The sequence below is a fragment of the Sinocyclocheilus rhinocerous genome, unplaced genomic scaffold, assembly GCF_001515625.1.
Source record: "Sinocyclocheilus rhinocerous isolate Xijiao unplaced genomic scaffold, SAMN03320098_v1.1 scaffold134, whole genome shotgun sequence".
Lineage (NCBI taxonomy): Eukaryota > Metazoa > Chordata > Actinopteri > Cypriniformes > Cyprinidae > Sinocyclocheilus > Sinocyclocheilus rhinocerous.
This window is the reverse complement of record NW_015631070.1, coordinates 197,013-218,482: the sequence shown is the minus strand read 5'-3', so window position 1 is coordinate 218,482 and position 21,470 is coordinate 197,013. Positions and strand designations below refer to the sequence as shown.

General features: G+C 34.0%; 2 protein-coding genes across 2 annotated transcripts in view; both read left to right on the top strand.

Annotated features, from left to right (window-relative positions):
• Nucleotides 1–4,638: 4,638 nt before the first annotated feature.
• Nucleotides 4,639–18,659, top strand: LOC107741510 (DNA topoisomerase 3-beta-1-like). The gene is made up of 17 exons (XM_016554265.1): nucleotides 4,639–4,833; nucleotides 7,048–7,179; nucleotides 7,938–8,044; nucleotides 8,278–8,352; nucleotides 8,475–8,671; nucleotides 9,366–9,522; nucleotides 9,655–9,768; nucleotides 9,860–9,950; nucleotides 10,534–10,688; nucleotides 11,307–11,412; nucleotides 12,457–12,603; nucleotides 12,718–12,891; nucleotides 13,809–13,937; nucleotides 14,037–14,186; nucleotides 14,541–14,641; nucleotides 16,517–16,718; nucleotides 18,640–18,659. Exons 1-17 carry the CDS (start codon nucleotides 4,764–4,766, stop codon nucleotides 18,657–18,659), a joined length of 2,127 nt encoding a protein of 708 aa, XP_016409751.1. The 5' UTR covers nucleotides 4,639–4,763.
• Nucleotides 18,660–19,846: 1,187 nt separating this feature from the next.
• The window catches only part of LOC107741489 (protein phosphatase 1F-like), an 11,425-nt gene continuing 9,801 nt past the window's right edge, over nucleotides 19,847–21,470 (top strand). The window contains exon 1 of the mRNA XM_016554230.1: nucleotides 19,847–20,081. Coding sequence (XP_016409716.1) covers nucleotides 19,906–20,081 — 176 coding nt within the window. The 5' untranslated portion in view covers nucleotides 19,847–19,905. The remainder of the gene's footprint in view (nucleotides 20,082–21,470) is intronic.

Here is a 21,470-nt window from a genome sequence, read left to right as displayed (position 1 = left end):
ATAATCTAAAAAATATTTTTTTGTGTGGAATGGAAAGGTTAAAGGTTCTTCATGGAACCATGGATGCCAATAAAGAACCTTTATTTTTATCTAACGCTCTTTTTCTTCTTCAAAATTTGTGGTGCATGGTTTGAGACATACAGTCAGAAGAATCAGAAAGATATTGGGATATGCTTACAGCTACGCAATTTTTTTTTTCATTTATACAAAGTGTGACACTCTTTAACTATACCGATCAAAAGAACTTAACCTGATTTTCTGTTTAATAATGGAAATACATTAAAATTCTAACAACTTATTTTGAAAGCTACTGCATGATTATATAATTCAGTGATCAGATGATCTGGCAACATGCATTTTAAAAGTTCAATTCATTTAAAGAAAAGCAACATTGTGAAATATCATTCACATTTAAAATAACAGTTTCTATGTTTTAAAATGTAATTTATTCCTGTGATGTCAAAGCTGTATTTCAGCATCATTACTTCACATGATCCTTCAGAAATCATTCCAATATGCTGATTTGATGCTCAAGAAATATGTTTTACTATTATCACCATTTAAAACAGTTGTGCTGCTTGATATTATTGTTGTGGAAACCAAAGACTTTGATGAACAGAAAGTTTAAAAACAGCCTGTATTTGAAAAAGAAATCTTTTGTAACATTATAAATGTCTTTACTGTCACATTTGATCGATTTTATGTTTTCTTGAAGATTATTATTATAATGCATAAACCTATATTTACATTCAGCATTTCTTCAATATGTATGCCACTAAAAGCAATCGAGTTCCAGATGTATTAAAAATACAGCTTTCCCCACTTTCCTCTCCATCACACCTTGCACCTTTCCTCACAGCGGAGTGCCAGAATGCTTCATATTCCCTGCATATCTCATAAATATGTGTGAAGATGAGAGTAGGAGGGGAGAAAGATACTGATAAAGGAGAGGAAAAGGACAGGAGACAGGAGAAGGTCAAGTAGAAGAGATTGGCAACTATTAACCTGATATCTGAAACAGTATCCATGTCCATGATTAAGTGAACATGAGAGCTTAAATTATCTGATGATTAAGTTGCTTCTTAATTAGTGCTGGTTAGCGCAACAGCACTTATGTTCTTATGCTCCATAAAAATCAGTAAAGATTTCCCAGCAAAAAGTGTGCCACGAGCTGAAGGTGGATAGTTTTAAAATGTTTTACTTACTAAAAAAGCATAAACTATCAGTCAGATGAAAAAAGGCATGCATTTTAGAGCTTTGATCATATTGTTAATTTTGTTGCCTTAGAAATAAGACACACTATGCTTTATAGGGTTGAAGAGATAACGTTTGTGAATCTTCTTTTCTTAGCAAGTTTAGCATGTAAGAAAGCACTCCAGTTGAGTTGTTTTAATGCATATGTGACCCTGGAGCACAAAACCAGTCTTAAGTCGCTGGGGTATATTTGTAGCAATAGCCAAAAATACATTGTATGGGTCAAAATGATAGATTTTTCTTTTATGCCAAAAATCCTTAGGATATCAAGTAAAGATCATGTTCCATGAAGATATTTTGTACATTTATACCGTAAATATATCAAAACTTAATTTTTGATTAGTAATATGCATTGCTAAGAACTTCATTTGGACAACTTTAAAGGCGATTTTCTCAATATTTCGATTTTGTTGCACCCTCAGATTCCAGATTTTCAAATAGTTGAATCTCAGCCAAATATTGTCCTAACAAACCATACATCAATGGAAAACGTATTTATTCAGCTTTCAGATGATGTATAAATCTCAATTTTGAAAAATTGACATGCGACTGGTTTTGTGGTCCAGGGTCACATATTTGTAGGATAATTTCCTCAAAAATGAAGGTAATGATGATGAAAAACTACATAGAAAAAAACAAGACAACAAGTGAGATCTTCACAGTCAATAGTCTAGTAGTCACAGTCTAACAGTTTTAATGGTTAAGATAATTTCCCCCATCCTGCCAGTCAGTTCCTCCCTCCCTCAAGCTTTCATCCAACATATACTGTGATGTTTATAGTGTACATCTGAAAGGGAAGCCATCAAAACCTCTTGAAATTCATCAGAGGGAAAGCAAATGAGCGCTAGAGAGAAAGAGAAACAGCAGCAAATAAGTGCTGTTTGTTCGTCCATGTCTGTAATTTCATCCATCCTAGGCCCTGTAATCATTCATTTGTCTCTCTCTTTGTCTGCTGCTTTACGGTCCTCCTCCTTCAACGTGGTGCATGTTCTCTCATTCTTAAACACAGCCTTTTTCTTGCTTTAAACATGTTTATGTGTCTGTCTGTGAGTAAGAGAGGATGAAAGGGACAGAAAGAGGCAGAGGGTGCTGGTGAAAAGTGGCCAATCATAGAAATATGACTCATCTCATGGAATCAGTGTCACACACATGCATGAAGACTACATGTAAAACTCTTTGCGGATTGATGTTCTAGTTTCTCCTTGACCATATACGTTCTGGTTTTGCACAATAAAACAGTGACAAAGAGGATCTGGATCATAATTTCGTCGGTTTATGTGTCAGCCAATAATCTGTGTGTGTGTGTGTGTGTGTGTGACAGTCCAGATGAGTCAATACTGTAGGAGGCAGGCATTGTTGGTTGGATGGGTTTAATTGATCACTCCGCTGAAGGAGACAAACTCACTTCCACCCTCCCTCTGCCATCTGTGGGGTCACAGACACACGCTGATTTCAGCAAAGCCATGCACTTTGTCGTTCCTGTATTTTCTAATTGGCAGGATTTCACATGAACAGTTGCTGGGCAGTGAGCTGAACCCAACAATCTGTTTGAAGAATCAAGAGATTCTCGCAATGTTAAGTCGCCACCTAGTGGCCATCGAATGCGATTGCATACAGCCTCCGTATGGAAAAAAATATATAAAAAAAATAAAAAAATAAAATAAAATCTCATTTATTTCTGCTAGACATCTTGGCGTATTGTAGCCTATATTGTACCTTATGGTTGTTTATATAAACCAGTAGATGATAGGCTATATCAAGGCAGTTATGTAGGTTATGATAATGATATATTTGTTAGAATTTATTTTTTAAAATTCATTTCAATTTGTTTTAATAGTAGTATTTTAATTTGTGCCTTTTAATTTCATTTTGTTGAATATATTTGTGTTTATTCATTATTTGATTATTAAATATGACTGAAATACCACTAAATCGCATACAGTACATTTGAACTGCACATGGATTATGTGATGTGGATTATGACATTTTAAACTTCAGTATTTCATTTTTTTTATTATGTTGTTCTTAACAAAATAAAATAATACAATAAAACAAAATAGGTTCCTTTTGTGACAGCTTATGCTGAATAAAAGTCAACATCGCCTAAATGAACTGTGTGATTTTTTCTTGGACAGTAACAGTGGAAATGTTGGTACTTTTTGTTGCCAAATATTCACTGGAGTGATGTGGATAAATGGAGTGATGCGAGTGGAAAAATGTGACAGCTAGCAGTCTTCTGGAAGAAAACTGACAACAAAATGACTAGAAAACGTCACAATCTCAGTTCCTTTGAAACTAGGAACGTGTACTGTGTACTGTATTGAGCAACTGCGTTCAATTATAGGTAACAGAACCATATGTCAGACACTAAGTTGTGAATAGAGTCTCTCTGTATCAAAGAGAGGGAATCAAACAAGCTATTATAGAGCAAATCACTGTGATTGAATTTGCCTTCGGGATGCAGTTTATGCACCATGTCATGTGGAGACTGGAAATGAGAGATAGGCCTACTGTGATAAAGAAAACCACCTGATCAACTTAATTCTTCAAGGTTGAAAATATTGACAGTAATCCTTTTTATATGTAATAGTTAAAAACTAAAATGCAAATGTAATGAATCTGAGTGAGTGATGACATAATTACAGAATGTTGCAGTCTGCTTTCTGGATTGGCATGGAAACAAACCATATGGGCAGGCTCAGTTAAATTAATTATTACTTTTCCTTTTTCCATTTTTTAAGAATGCTGAGCATTGTTGAGTATTTCTAAATAAATAACACTGCATCTTTCACTGGCTGTTTTATTTCTTGGTACAGAACCTTATTTTCAGATATGACAGAGGCTTTTAAAATTAGTTTTTTAAAATTAAAACTTTTTATTATGAGGAATTGATCTTATGTATTCCGTATTTATTTGCATGAAGTTTAATTTGTTGACTAAATAACCTTTTAAAAAAGTTTTGACATTTGCCAGTTATTGATCATTTTAAGGCAAAACATCTTCACATTTTCCATGTATTTTTAATATTAATTTATACTATATGAATTTTAATATTCAATAATTGTAATTTTGTGTATAGTGTATAACCCATTATATATGTATGTATGTATGTATGTATGTATATAAGTATAATTTCTCAAATTGTGAATAAAAATGAAATGGGTCAATATATTTAATATTATTTTGTTATATTGATATATTATATTGTTGTTTATTAGTTTGTTGTTATTATTAATTATTATTATTATTACAATTACATGTTTTTATTATTTAATTTTAATCGCTATTTTAAATTTAGTCTGGGCTTTTATTTTGAAAAAACACGAACAACCCGGAAGTTAACATGCCTAAAGAAGTAGCTGCATCACATACCGGTGTGTTATCTCGATTGTTGGTCTAAAAAGTCTAATTTTAGCTTTAGTTATTAACTTTAAAATAAGATATATACTTTTGTTATTTCATTGTCAGGTCCCGTTGATGTTTGTGACAGATAAATAAAACCAGCAGCGATGAGGACTGTGTTTATGGTGGCTGAGAAGCCCTCTCTGGCTCAGTCCATTGCCAAAATCCTCTCTAAAGGTGAGTCTGTATGATCTTTATAAAAATTAAATATACTGCATATAATTACAGGTGCCCTAATTTATAAACAGGGGATTAATTGATTTGGTGTTCCAGCTCCTTCAAATAAAATAGCCCCCCTGATGTCTTATTTGGTCCTGTTTGACATTCATTCATTAATATTACATTGATATATCCCTTCAGCAGATGGACAGTTGTCATTACACGTCAAATGAGATGCTAGACTAAAAATATGTTGAATAGCACGTTTCTAATTATTTTATAATTGTCTTTCAGTTTTTTGGCTACATACTAATGTTGTTTGTTTAGGACGATAAGCATTACTATTCAGTAGACTTCTTTGTGGTTGACATTAAATTTAAGTGACGGTATTATAATAATTAAAATTGAATCCAGTGCATGAACTGTTAGACCCAGTGCTAATTCTGTCTGGATGTAGCACATATACAGGCGATATTGACATCCTCGAATTCCAGTGCGTAAGTTGGGCATATTGGTTTTTTTCTGAGAAATGGCATTTTGATTGCAATGGGGACGCTCTCCAGACTGAAGGAGCTGTCGACCCCCTCACAGGAATGACTGTTCAGGCAGTTTGCTTCATAGATGATCTGTGGCACACGGTCCAGGTCGATGTTCTTCCTGTTATTGGTGCAGAAAAATATTTCTATATTCAGATATATTCAGAATTTGATGGTCTGTAATTGTCCTAATTGGCATCAAAATGCGTGCAGTGTCTTTCAGATTAGATTGTTTGCATTTTTATGTATTTTCATTTGTCAAATTCTGAATTGTTACAAACTTTTATAAGAAAAGGATTGCATGCATCCTGTATAAAATGCACCTGCAGTATACTTTCCCTTTTGCTGGCTATGAATCCATATTTTAAAAAGGCTTACAAATCTGCTGTACTCACTCGTAGCTCCATGCGGCGACGCTGCGTTCGTTGATCCTGCTGGGCAGGTTGATGAGCTGTGCATGGTACTCTTTCAGCGTGGAGGAGCAGTAGGTGTGCTCCATGCACTGGGCCATGATCGGACTGCACTGGCTCGGGTTCAAGACCAGCAGAAAAACGCTCAGGAGTCCTTGAATCTGAGCGGGAGAGTGAGAAGTAGGCAACAAACCATCAGTATTTATTAGTTTGCACCTGTCACCGGTGGACACCTTCATGGATTGTGGTCATTCCATAGCTACTGCCAAAATATAACGCCTGCATTCACAGATGCAGTGTAACTCAATCCAGCCATACTAATCAACAACAACAAGTGCTTTCGAAGAACCGAATTAGCCAGATCCTGATTAGCGCGATGATATCATCTTGGATGTGACATTTAATCTCGGATGTAATAAGCGACGTACGAAGAACAGGCCCCAGCAGTGTACATTGGCATTATTCAAATTAAAGTATAATCATAGATTCCATGTGTCCCTTAGTCTATATTAAATACATCAGTGATGAACAATAAATAAATATAGTTTACTAAAACATTGTCTTGGGCTCTCGGTTATTGCAAGGTATTACAGATAAATAATAAAATAAATACTAAAAATGTATTTTATCCTAAACTATTGGATGCTCAGTTTTAGTTTAGTGATACATGTATATCAGCCAGGGCACTTTTGGCCAATTTAATTTATATAATTTCTAAATTTTTGAGAAATGTTTTTTTAATTTTGGGTAAATATTAATAATAATTTGATTTCAGCAATTTTGTTTACCTATAATTTTCCATGTATTATATATATATATATATATATATATACACTGTATAAGTACTTAAATGTACTTAACTACCTTTCAAAAGTTTGAGGTCAGTTTTTTTTAAAGAAATAAACATTTTTAGCAAGGATTCCTTAAACTGATCAAATGTGACAGTAAAGACATTTATAATTTTACAAAAATGTAAATGTAAAAAATAAAATGTATGATGGTTTCCATAAAACTAATAGGCAGCACAACTCTTTTCAAGATTGATAAAAAAAAGAAATGTTTCTTGAGCACTCTTCTGTTGAACACAAAAGAAGATATTTTAAAGAATGATGGTAACTAAAAAGATTTGGGTCACAGTGAATTCTATAGTATTTTTTTGTTCATACTATGGAAGTCAATGGGACCCGAAAGCAAAGAAAGAAATGCAAACAAGTCTTGAAGGACATGAAGTTATAAGAAATGTATGAGGTCTTGAAACATTTCTTTTTATTGCCTTTCACTTACAGGTAGCTGTTCATCCCGAAAAGGCCTGAATGGAGCATGTTCAGTCCATGAGTACACAGGAAGCTTCATGGGCCAAAATGTGAGGTTCAAGATGACGTCAGTGTGTGGACATGTCATGAGTCTGGACTTCATCGGCAAGTATTTTGTCTTCAGTAGGACTGCTTTTAAAATACAAGCAAAATGTGTATTTAAAAAAAAAAAAGTTGAGTGCCTGAGTATTTTAGGACACTTTGATGAATAGAAAGATCTAAAGATCAGCATTTATCTGAAATAACAAGCTTTTGTAACATTATACACTATAACATTCAAAAGCTTGGAGTCAGTATATTTTTATATTATTATATATAATTATATATTTTAGGGAAAAATGATAGAAATTAATACTTTTTTTTGCAAGGATGCTTTAAATTGATCAAAAGTGATGATAAAGACATTTATAACGTTACAAAAATTTCTATTTCAGATAAATGCTGTTTTTCTAAACTTTCTATTCATCAAAGAAACCTGACAAATTCTACTCCGCTGCGTTCAACATAATAATAATAATAATAATAGGAATATATTTTTTTTGAACAGCAAATCAGAATATTAGAATGATTTCTGAAGGACCATGTGACTGGAGTAATGATGCTAAAAATTCAGTTTTGAAATCGCAGGAATAAATTACATATTGAAATATATTCAAATAGAAAACAGTTATTTTAAATAGTAAAAATATTTCAAAATTTTACTGTGTTTTTTTTGCTGTACTTTGGATCAAATAAATGCTAGGCTTGGTGAGCAGAAGAGACTTCTTTAAAAAACATTAAAAATCATACTGTTAGACTGGGAGGGTATGCGCAAGACAATGCAAACTTGACTTGTATTATTCCCTATCCTTAATGTTTTGCAGGAAAATATAACAACTGGGATAAAGTTGATCCAGCTGAGTTGTTCAGTAAAGCTCCGACTGAGAAGAAAGAAGCAAACCCCAAACTAAATATGGTCAAATTCCTTCAGGTGACTTTCATTACCTGACTGATTATGTTGTATCTATTGTCTAAAATAATTAAACATTTAGACAAACTATATTTAAAGACAACATGTAAGCCTGTCAAAGAATTTATAATTTCTATTCTATAATGTAATTATACTATAGTAAATGTAATAACAATATTTTAACAATTAAGTCTTAACATATTTAAAAACCCTTCCATAAATCTTTAAATAACAAAGTTGCTGTTTATTGACAGGTTGAAGCAAAAGGTTGTGACTATGTTGTCCTGTGGTTGGATTGTGATAAAGAAGGAGAGAACATTTGTTTTGAGGTGAGTCTGAATCTACTGAAAGAAAATACAACCTAAGATTGTTCATATAACTGGGCCTGAGGTGTTCAGTCCAGTTTTTTGAGTGTGTGTTTTCTTGATTTGTTTGTGTTGTACCATCTCAGGTGTTGGATGCCATTCAGCCGCTGATGAATAAGTCTTACGGTAATGATTGTACCGTGTATCGAGCAAAGTTCAGCTCCATCACAGACACGGATATCTGTAACGCCATGAACCGACTCGGAGAACCCAACAGGAACGAGGCTCTGTCTGTAGATGCTCGTCAGGAACTGGACCTCAGGATTGGCTGTGCTTTCACACGGTATGAAAGAGGTCATCTGGGTAGAACAGACCTGCTTTGAGTTCTTTATTTGTTTATTTTTTATACCATTATAATACAATCTTTTTTTGTGCAATATACATTACTGTTGAAAAATTTGGGTTTGGTAAGATTTCTTAAATATTTTTGACAAAAGTTTCTTATGCTTATCAAGGTTGCATTTATTTGATTAAAAATATAATAAAAACAGCAATATTGTAAAATATTATTATAACTTAAAATAACTGTTTTCTATTTTAATATATTGTAAAATGTAATTGTTTTCCAGTGATTGCAAAGCTAAATTTTCAGCAGTCTTCAGTGTCACATGATCTTTCAGAAATCATTTTAATATGATCATTTGGTGCTCAAGATACATTTCTTCTTAACATCAAAACAGTTATGCTGCTTAATATTTTTGTGGAAACTGTGATACATTTTTTCAGGATGCTTTGTTGAATACAAAGATCAAAAGAACAGCATTCATTTGAAATATAAATATTTTGTAGCTTTATAAATGTATTCACTGTCACTTTTTATTAAAATAATGCATCTTTACTGAATAAAAGTTTTAATTTCTTTCAGAAAAATTTCTTTTTTAACTGACTACAAAGTTTTGAACAGTAATGCATTTGTCAAACATTTGTTATTATAGATAATAGTAAGTTGTTTATCACACATAATCATTATTTTTTAGTTTCCAGACTAAATACTTCCAGGGGAAATATGGGAATTTGGACTCCTCCTTGATCTCGTTTGGTCCCTGTCAGACTCCCACACTGGGATTCTGTGTGGAACGGCATGACAAGATCCAGTCCTTCAAACCTGAAGCATACTGGGTTATACAGGCAAAGGTCAGTTCTGGCCTTTTCTGCTCAAAATACAAAACCCAGTTTTCAAAATCCAATTCTTTTACAGAACAGCTATATCATTTCGCATTGCATACTTGCTTCACTTCTGCATTTTCCTTTTTTTTGTGCACACAGGTTTTTAAAGGCAAGGACAGTCCACTCACCTTGGACTGGGACCGCGTGCGAGTTTTTGACAGAGATGTTGGTCAAATGTTTGTTAACATGGCAAAGACTGCTAAGGAGGCTAAAGTATGTATTTGTATCTCAGTTATTATGATTGTGTAATTTCATATTTTAGTGATGTGTAACTGCATGAGTTGCAATGTGTCTTTTCTTGCAGGTTGACTCAGTGTCTAAGAAAGAGAAAGCCAAGCAGAGACCCATCGCATTGAATACAGTGGAGATGTTAAGAGTGGCCAGCTCTGCTTTGGGTGGGCAGCTTTCCTTGTGAATTCACAAATCAAAAGCATAAGAAATAGGGTTTTAATGAGGAAAGAAAGAAAGAGGGGAGACAATAAAACCAATTACTTGTGAAATGTAATGACCAGTCATGCCATTGAACTTAGATTAAGTGGTTTAGAACTTAATTTACTCTAATAACATCACTTATTTCCTGTAATTTTGTAGTATTAAAGTATTATTTACATAAAAATAATCAGACTGAAAATAGTTAACTCACAAGTTTGGGGTTAGTAAGATTTTTTAAATGTTTTTAAAAGAAGTCTCTTCTGCTTACTAAGGCTGCATTTATTTAATAAAAAATATGGTAAAACTGTAATAATGTGAAATATTATTGCAACTTAAAATAACTTTCTGTTTTTTCTGTTGTAATATATTGCAATATATATTTATTTCTGTGATGCAAAGCTGAATTTTCAGCATCATTACTCCAGTCTTCAGTGTCATATGATCCTTCAGAAATAATTCTAATATGCTGATAGAGGAAAAAAAATCTTACTGACCTCAAACTTTTAAACTGCAGCGTATATGTGATTTTATCTGTGTATTTCTCAGGAATGGCTCCCCAGCATACTATGCAGATAGCAGAGCGTCTCTACACACAGGGTTATATCAGCTACCCTCGCACGGAGACCACACATTACCCTGAAAACTTTGACCTGAAGGGCACCCTCAAACAGCAGGCCAACAGCTCCTTCTGGGGTGAAACGGTAAGCAATAGCCCTTTCCTCCCCCGAAGTGATCACTTAAGATGCTCATTAATTAATTAATATGCTCTTTAATGATTAATATTTTATAGTGCTGTCAAACGATTAATCGCGATTAATCGCATCCAAAATAAAAGTTTTTATTTACATGATATATGTCTGTGTACTATGTCTATTTATTATGTATATATAAATCCACAAATGCATGTATATATTTAAGAAAAATATGTTATGTTTATATATTAAATATATTTATAATATAAATTATATGAATATACACATGTAAATACATGTACATATTTTCAAAATATATGCTGTATGTGTGTGTATTTATTTATACATAATAAATATACACAGTACACACATACAGTATATCATGTAAACAAAAACTTTTATTTTGGATGCGATTAATCGTTTGACAGCTCTAATATTTTATAATATATTAAATCGAAAGATTTGGTGTTGGTGTTATTGTATTTTTGTAGGAAGTTTAATTGCATTATTTTGTTTTTTATTTTGTATAATATTTAGTATTATAATATACATATCCTATATATTTAATCCTGATATGCCACAAAAATAATGTATAGTGATTAATATTGTGTGTGTTTGTGTATACAGGTAAAAGCCTTGCTCTCTGAGGGCATTAACAGGCCAAAAAAGGGAGTGGACGTAGGAGACCATCCACCAATCACACCCATGAGAGCCGCCTCTGAGAGCGAGCTGGGTACGACTGCGTATTTTCACATTTACATGTTTGATATTGAAATGTCTAGCGCAGAGATATTCTAGAAAACACTCCAAATCTGACATTTCAGGACAATATGCTTGATCCTGTTAATAATTTTAAATGTGAGCTTAAAGGGATAGTTCACCCAAAAATGAAAATTCTGTCATTAATTACTGTCCCTCATGTCGTTCCAAACCTGTAAGACCTCCGTTCATCTTCGGAACACAAATTAAGGTATTTTTGATGCATTCCGAGAGCTCTCTGACCCTCCCACAGACATCAAGGATCCTTACACGATCAAGGACCAGAAACGTAGCAAGGAGATAGTTAAAATAATCCATGTGACATCAGTGGTTCAACCGTAATATTACAAAGCTACGAGAATAATTTTTGTGTGCAAAGAAAACAAAAATAACGCCTTTATTCAACAATTCGTCTCCTCCACGTCACCCTGTAGCGCCATTTTGGAGAGTATCACATACGTAAACAACGTATGCAATGTATGTACGCGGATACGCTGTTTACGTTGTTTATGCTTTGATCTGAACGTAAACAGCGTATCCGCGTACATACATTGCATAGGTTGTTTACGTATGTGTTACTCTCCAAAATGGCGCTACAGGGTGACGTGGAGGAGACAAATTGTTGAATAAAGTCGTTATTTTTGTTTTCTTTGCGCACAAAAAAGTATTCTCGTAGCTTCGTAATTTGCTGTTTCTTGAGCAGCAAATCAGTATATTACAATGATTTCGTAAGGATCGTGTGACACTGAAGACTGGAGTAATGATGCTGAAAATTCAGCTTTGCATCACAGGAATAAATTACATTTGAAAATATATTCAAATATAAAAAATTTTTTTACAATTGTAATAATATTACCGTTCTTACTCTATATATGCAGCCTTGGTGAGTATAAAAGACATCAAAACAAATTTTGAACGGTACAGTCAACGAAATTCAGTTCAGAGGCCATATTGCAGGAACATCCTAACTCTAAGACAACAGAGCTATAAAATGGCAAATATCTTTTTGTCTCTGCAGGCAGCGATGGTTGGCGTCTGTATGATTACATCACACGGCACTTCATCGCAACGGTCAGCCCCGACTGCAAATACCTGCAGACCACGATTTCCTTCAGCATCGGCACAGAGAGCTTCACATGCAGCGGGAAGACGCTCATCTCTGCTGGTACGTGAATTCTTCAGATGAGCTTTATTAATGTTTTTTTTTTTTTTTACTTTAGCCATTTTAAAATTATATTCTAGTGGAGAGATGATGCTTATTAATATTTCTTGCAAACAGGCTACACTGAGGTGATGCCCTGGCAGGGTATTGCACAGGAAGAGGCCTTGCCGGTGTGTGAGAGAGGAGACACATTTACAGTGGATGAGATCAAACTACTGGAGAAACAGACCAATCCACCAGACTACCTGACTGAGGCCGAGCTCATCACACTCATGGAGAAACACGGCATCGGTACGATCGGTTTTATTAGTGCTGACAACCTTCACAGCAGTTCACAGAAAAGAGTCAATTTAAACAGGTCATTTCATACAATTTATCCCTGATGTGCACTTCCAATGTTAGTGTTTGGTCACAGTGTTTGTTCACCATTGTTGTAACTTTTTGGATGCAGTGTCTAAAATACTGCAAAATTAATTACAAGTCTCAAACGCATGCAGATTTCACAGCACAATGATTTATGAAAAGTGTTTCATATGTCATTATTCATTATATGCTATTATATATAAGGGGTGTCAGCTGCGTCACACGGATACGCTGTTTCCGTTCAGATCAAATCACAACAACGTAGGAAACAAATCCGGCATGACAGTGTTTGTTTAATCAAATTGTCGGCATTTATTTAATCAAAAATACAGTATAACTAGTATATTGTGATTACAGTTTAAAGTATATATTTTAAAATGTAATTTATTCCTGTGAAGCAAAGCTGAATTTTCAAGCAGACATTGCTGCAGTCTCAGTGTCACATGATCCTTCAGAATTTGCTACTCAAGAAATATTTCTTATTATCAATGTTGAAAACAGTTGTCCTGCTAAATATTTTTAATCATAATTCATTTTTTAGGATTCAGGATGAGAACAGCTTTTATTTGATATATAAATATTTTATAATAAGCATTTACAGCCATTTTTTATCAATCTAATGCATCTTTGCCAAGTAAAGTATTATTTTATAATTAAAAGTATTTTAAAAAATTAAAATTTTCATGTTTAGTTACAATTTTTGCCAAACTTTAACTGGTAGTAATTGGGAGTAACTGGGAGTAAAGTGAAGTATTTTTTTAAGGAACATTTTATTGCAGACCTTTTTTTCTGAAAATTGTAAAAGTTATTATGTGGACTGCATTAACAAATGATTGTGCCACTAGGTACGGATGCCAGCATCCCTGTCCACATTAACAACATCTGCCAGAGGAACTATGTGACGGTTGAAAGTGGCCGCAAACTCAAACCCACCAACCTGGGGATTGTTCTGGTTCATGGTTACTATAAGATTGGTAAGGAAAAACATTTTAACCTCAGGTATTTAGCTGGTGTGTGCATGACTCATTTGTTAAACTTACATTTGTCCTTGTACATCTGTATGTGTGTGTTAGATGCAGATTTGGTGCTGCCCACAATCCGCAGTGCTGTGGAAAAACTGCTAAATCTGATAGCTTTAGGAAAGGCAAACTTCCACCAGGTCTTACAGCACACTCTGGACATCTTCAAGAGGAAGTTTCACTACTTTGTGGACTCCATTGCAGGTAATGTCCCACAATGAATCTATGCAAAGAATTAGTTTACTGCTGTATTTCTGTACCATATTAAAAATACATTTCAGAACGTTCTCAGAGAAACTCCATGTTTATATGATTGCTGCATAAAAGTCAGACTAAATCATGCCTGGTCAGACCCACCTCAGCCCAGAGTATCAAAGTATACAGTTGTAATTGCTGTGTAAATACTTTGAACATATCAGATGCGCTTCTGTGCCACCTTTGCAGTGTAAATTTGGCATTAGAGATGTTGCTTTAACACTACTGATCACTTATCAATGTGTATTGCTTTGTTTTTGCTAATTATTAACTCTTAAATCATGCTCGGAATGTTTTTAACAGGAATGGATGAGCTGATGGAAGTGTCCTTTTCTCCCATCGCCGCTACTGGGAAACCTCTCTCGCGCTGTGGCAAATGCCATCGCTTCATGAAGTACATCCAGGTCTGTAACGACTCGTATTGACTTCTTACTTGTACTGCATTCTTGCTTTCTTTTTCTGGAAATGTTACTGTTGTTTTAATGTTTTAATTTCACAATATGACTCTTTTTACTGTATTGTTGATCATATTATTGCAGCCTTGATGAATGTGTTTAGGACTAGGGTTGCAAAAAGGTGGAAAATTACCAGGAAATTTCGGAAACATTCCAGAAATGTTAGAAAATTTCCAGGATTTTTTGGAATCTTCCGGGGATTTTTGGAAAGTTTATGGAAATTTACCGGAAATTTTCCACCCCTTTGCAACCCTGTTTAGGACTCTGAAGGGTATAATGTTTAATAGTAGCCCAGAGAAAGTGGTAGTTAAGAGGTCAAAGCCCTTGGCTTGTAATAAGAAGGTCAAAGCCCTCTATGATGTCTCCAAATCAGGAGTTAATGGTAGGGTCAGGGCCATGGATCAAAGCCCCAGACATGGTGTTGCAATCATTTGACTTGAGTGCTGTGCAGAACTGAACTTTGGACCATTTTGAGACAAGCGTGTTTGGTTAAATATCTAACATTCCTCCATCTTATCATACTGTCATCAATTCAAACTAAAGGTCATGTTGACAAAGAAAGCAGCAAAAAAAGTCTGTACATGCTATGATCTGTAGTTCAGGTCTGAGTTCAGTGTACAGCATCATTACTCCAGTCTTCTGTGTCACATGATCCTTCAGAAATCATTCTAATATGCTGATTTGCTGCTCAAGAAACATTTAATATTATCAATGTTGAAAAGTAACAATATTTTTGTGGAAACCGTGATGCATTTTATTTTATTTCAGTATTTTCTTGATGAATAGAAAGTTTAAACGAACAGCATTTATATGAAACAGTAACATAATAAATGTCTTTACTGTCACTTTTGATCAATTTAAAGTATGAATTTCTTTAAAGAAATCTTACTGACCCGAAACTTTTGAACAGTACTGTGTATATAGTGCACAATGCTTTGTACATCAAAAATACAGTTTTTAAACATCTGACTTCAAGTTGAGAGGAAATGATGCTGATTATTCACAGTGAGTAATGCAGCTAAAAATTTTTGATGACTCATTTGATATGGATGGGGATCCCAGAGCATCCACATATGCACACTAACTTTGATCCTAATTACCATCCGAATGGTCAAGTTGCTGTAAATCACGTGGTTTATTTCTTTTCTGCTCTGATGCACTTTGGGCTTTTAGCCCAGCCTCTCATCTCTCTAGCACCTGAAAATGACCTTCAACAAGGAAGCATTTTACCTAAATGTTGTCCTGTGTCCATCTGAATGTGGAATAACTCACACATTATTCATCAGTGTCCCTCATCATTCAAATTAGACTCTAGGCTGTTGGTCTAATGTCCCTGTTAAATGGGCTTCAATGTCCACCGCTTGCGTAAGGGAGATTAATGCTGATTTTCTCAAGTGAAGTCCAGCCACAGTATAGAGGTCTTTACTGTTACTTCTTCCTTTTGGATGGTAAAATATGTGGAAAATGAAGTTATAAACTGAAATATATTAGTAATTCAGTAAATGCTGGTAGTTGACTTGTGTTTTCCACCATCAATATTTTTGTCAATTATGAATTTTAACATGGAAAAGCGTTATTTACTAAAAAGTCTGCTCAAATGCAACATCTAAAAAAAGCTCTACAATAATAATAATAATAATAATAATTATTATTATTATTAAAATATATTTTCATAAGAATTAAATATTATGTTCCAATAAATGCACATAAAACGAATTCTACAACTGCAAAAAGATGAATCAGATGATACCCAGATTGCTTTTTACAGCTTTATCATGATGTAGTGTCAAATATAAAGTAACTGTCTTTTTTAATCACCCCCAGGCCAAACCCAGTCGCCTGCACTGCTCTCACTGTGACGAGACCTACAGTTTGCCTCAGAATGGAGCCATTAAGCTGTACAAGGAGCTCAAGTGTCCTCTGGATGAGTTTGAGCTGGTGCTGTGGACCTCGGGGTCCCGTGGCAAAAGCTACCCTGTGTGTCCATACTGCTTCAGCAATCCTCCTTTCAGAGACATGAAGAAAGGTAGGAGACTAAAAAGCTTTGATTCTCAAATCTACTTGTTTTAAAGTGATTCTTCAATTAGGTTTCTTTCAAACTGTGTTTTATGTACTTTAAAAATTTTTCCCCCACATATCCAGTAATGAGAGATCTGATTATGCCCTTGATCAACCTTTGGATTAAATTTTTTTTTTTAATGGTTGGATAAACCATCATTCAAGTTTATGAAAATGAAAAGAAACGTTTTGTTTCCAAATGAAATCAACTGTAGAAAATGTAGTTATTGAATATTATTAAATAATAAATAAATAAATTATTATTAAATAATTAAACATGAAATAATTTTGATTAAATATTAAGTATACATTTTTTATTTTACATAAGGGCTAAACTTAATTAATTAGTTATGAAAAAATAACGCGATTAAAATTAACGCACTGGCCCCGCCCCCAAACCTGTACGTCATCTTACATTTCATACAGTTGACAAATATGATGCAGGGGCAACAACTCCATAAATACAGTTATGCCCTAAAATTCAAGATATTGGTGCAAAAAATGACCTTGTATGAGTTTTTTTGTCTCATATTTAATTTATAGGCCTATCATACCATAAGCGATATCACACGAGCAGCAAGAGCAGTAGGCTATCAAACGAGCGCTCATTTTGTCCCGAATATCACGAGTTTAAGTTAAATGTTATTTTATACAACAATATTATATGTTTTTGCTCAATTTAGCAGAGAACATTACCTTTAAAGGTCCCCTGAAATGCTTAGAAACACGCAGCGTTACTCTGTGTTGACGTCATTTTAACTGAAACAGGAAGACAGGGCGGGACATATCAAGCAGCCCCGCCCCACCCCGCCCCTTTTTAAAATAGCCAATAGCGTTCGTTTATATCACAGCTTGGGCTAGAGCCGTTCAGAGCCGTTGAGCTCCGTAAAGCCGCATTTCCCAGGGTATGCCAGCCACAATCTCATCCATATTGCTATAAAATATAGCATTCTGTGTAGAATTCAAATAGCTCCGATACAGATACGCGCATGTGATCCGCTCCGTGCTATCGTGTCTCTGGACCGGACCAGAGTGTGTGTGCGGTGCCATGGTTAGCGTGGCAGCATGAAACCAGACTTATTTTTTTCCTAAATGGAAAGCATATTTACACTGTTTGAATCGTTCATTCACTGTACTGAAAATAGTAATTCTGTGGACAAGTGACCGATTTCAGCCGCGGCTTCAGCGTCTATTTTATAGTGTAGGGGGCTTCTAGAGAGCATTTGATTGGACAGAAAGTTTGATGAGAAGCTGAAGTACGATGTGACGTCTAAAAAAATCGTTGAGCCGTTTTGGCGGAAGTGACGAACTGCAAGCTCTGAATGCTTATATCTTCTAAATGCGAATTTTGTCACTGTTTTGGAGCACACTGCCTTATAGATAACCTTAAGACTAACATATTGATACTAACACCCAAAAAACTTAAAAGCCATAGCAGAAATGTTGTGCGTCTCCGAGCAACACAGCTCAGAGACGCACAACACAGTGTTTAGTTTCTGAATGAATCCGTTTTGAACGAGTCGTGTGAATCAATGATTCAAAGGCCCATTCATAAAGTGAGCCGTTTACTTCATTCCTGAATGAATCAGCCGTTCGAGTCGAATCGACTGAAGACATTTACCGCCACCTGCTGGCAGATTTATTTTCTTATTTAGAGTATCATTTCATAAAAAAAATTATAATAAAAGCAATAAAGGGATAGGTATAGTTCACCCAAAAATATTCTGTCATAATTTACCCTCATGTCGTTTCAAACACTTCTTCTGTGGAACATAAAAAAAGGTATTTTGAAGACTGTCGGTAACAAAGCTGTTTTGGTTAATGACTTTCATTGTATGAACAAAAAATACTGAGTTGTTTCTCAAATTATCTTCTTTTATATTCCATAGTTTATGTTAGGACGTTATAGCTTAAATGTTTATGTATAATATATTTTGTTGAATCAAATAAATGTTTCTTTCTAAAGCTACAATTTGTAATGTCTACTTGAACTTTCTCATTTAACACAAAATAGCTTTAAATAATCTTTTGTGGATATTTTCACAGTCAAATTTATTTTGCGATTAATTAGATTTAATTAATCGACACATGTAATTAATTAGATTTAAAAATGTAATCGACTGACAGCCCTATTTTATATTTAATAATATAAAATATATAGATTTTATATTTTTAATAAATTACACACTTGTTTTTACAAAAGTCTGTTTCTGATTGATGCTATTAAAATTATTTATTTACATATTAAATACATTTTATATAATTAAAAATATTATAAATTACATTATACACTACCAAAAGTTTGGAGTCAGTAAAATTTGTTTTCGAAAGTTGTTATAAATTGATCAGAAGTGACAGAAAAAGATTAGATTTTTTTACTCTTAGATTTTTATAAAATTCAACATGGATTATAATAAGAAATGTATCTTGAGCAGCAAATCAGCACATTAAGTGTGCAATTTCTCGTAAGGTGTCATGCAGAAGTTACACCATGAATCCTTGTAGTCATGCATCAAACCAAAGTTTCTTTTATGCAATACACTGCGGTTAGACAGAAGTTCAGTTTTGCGAAATTTGCGAAGACGTCTGTAGGTTTAGTGTACTATAGATACATTCTGTATTTGTAGTTTGCCATCTGAAAAGTATATGACTTGTCACATTTTTACAGATAAAATGTGGTATCACAACACATACACTTACTTTCGTTACATTTAAATAATCATAAAGCGTAAACTTAAAAAAAACCTCTCCTTGTCTGTTATAGTTCGGACAAACAGGTAGCCCCGCCCCAAGCGCAGGCCATTGGTTGATGTTGACAGCGGGCCGCCTCCAAGTGTTCTGATTGGCCAACACTTTAACATTCTATTTTGCATGGATTATTTTATCAACCTAAACACAAAGCCTAGAAAAGTTTCTATATTAATAATTTATTATGTCTAAATATGATATATTCTACTCTGTTCTGTACTGTTACCTTAGCAACATATTTGCTTTAAAATGATGAGGAAAATTACGTTTACAACACTGACAGGTTCTGGTGAAGATGGTTGTGTTTATTATTTTATTTATTTATTCATTTATTTTTTGTGTAGATTCATACCTGAAGTTTGCATCACAGGTTGCTTTGGACAAAAGGTTGCAAATCCACACTCAGAATGAGTTGCACGGAGCAAGGCGACGCTGGGAAGTTTCTCGAGAGGTTGCTGGAGGAGTTTCTAAACCCGCTTGGCACAGAGGATCCGCTTCCCGTCACTCCACTTAGCCGCAAAGTCACTATGCAGGAGGTGAAGGGAGAGAGTCTGGATCTGGGCCTGCGACTGCTCTCAGCCAGGTTTGTTATGTTCATATCATGTAGGTCAGGGGTTTTCAATCGCTCCGGTGCCACGGATCCCCATATATGATCATCCTCGAGTAAGGGACCCTCATTCTATAATTTAAAAGACGGCTATGTGCTTTAATATATAAAGACGAAATTTATATTGAGAAAAAATTACATTATAAATGTGTATAAAATAATATTTGGAGAGAAATTCTATTCACTACTGTACTGTTATGTATTATTTATTAAAATACTATTATATGTATTATTATTATATTATATTGGTATTATTATTTATTAATATATTGTTATTTTAACCATTTTTATTTTAATTATTAAAACAATATTTTATGTATTTAGCTAGATCTTTTTTATTACTTATTTATTATTTGTGACCCTGGACCACAAAACCAGTCATAAGGGTCAATTTATCAAAATTGAGATTTATACATCGTCTGAAAAATATCTTCATGGAACATGATCTTTACTTAATATCCTAATGATTTTTGGCATAAAAGAAAAATCGATAATTTTGACCCATACAATGTATTTTTGGCTATTGCTACAAATATACCCCAGCGACTTAAGACACATTTTTCCTTTTTTTTTTTTTTAAACACTTTATTTTCTAATCTTTTCAACAGACCCTCTTAACACTCTCTTCCGGGCCTCTGGGGGTTCTTTTATTATTTTTCTTAAATTATTTTATTTATTTGATTCATTATTTAATAATTTTAATCCTTTATTGATTTATTTACTTAGATCTTATGTTTTATTGTTTATTTATTTTAATATATAATGTTTTTCTCTAAACTTTTCCACGGATACCCCACCACTCCCTTGTAAGTTCTTGGAGGTTTTTTTATTTACATTTTTATCTCTTTCTTTATTGTAATATTTTTTAAATATTTTTTTTATTATTTTAATCAGTTCATTTATTGAGTTAGTTAGGTCTTATGTTTTATTATTTATTCAATTTTGAGTTTTTTTTTACACTATTTTTCTAAGCTAAGAAAAACTAAATATTTTTCAAAACTAAGCTTTTCCATGGACTCCCTTATTGGCCCCTGGGGGTTCCCTGGTTGCCAGTTTGAAAACCCCTGATCAATACTTTCGTTGCAACCAGAGTGTTCTCTCATTCCTGTCATTCCTGTCTTTCTCTCCCATTTGCTTTCTCTCGCTCTCTGTCTGGCATGATCTGTTTTCCTGACAGTATTTGCACCAGGTCAGCACGTTTCACTATGCATGAGCTGATTAAGAGATTTGGTGCTTTTTTCCCAGCGTACTATCAGTGGCAATCCAAGCGTTAAGTGGAAGCGATTGTGCAGAAGTTTTAAAGTTTCAATTTACAATGGAGTTTTTGTTTTATCTCTTTCGGTATCCTTTACTCTCTCTCCCCTG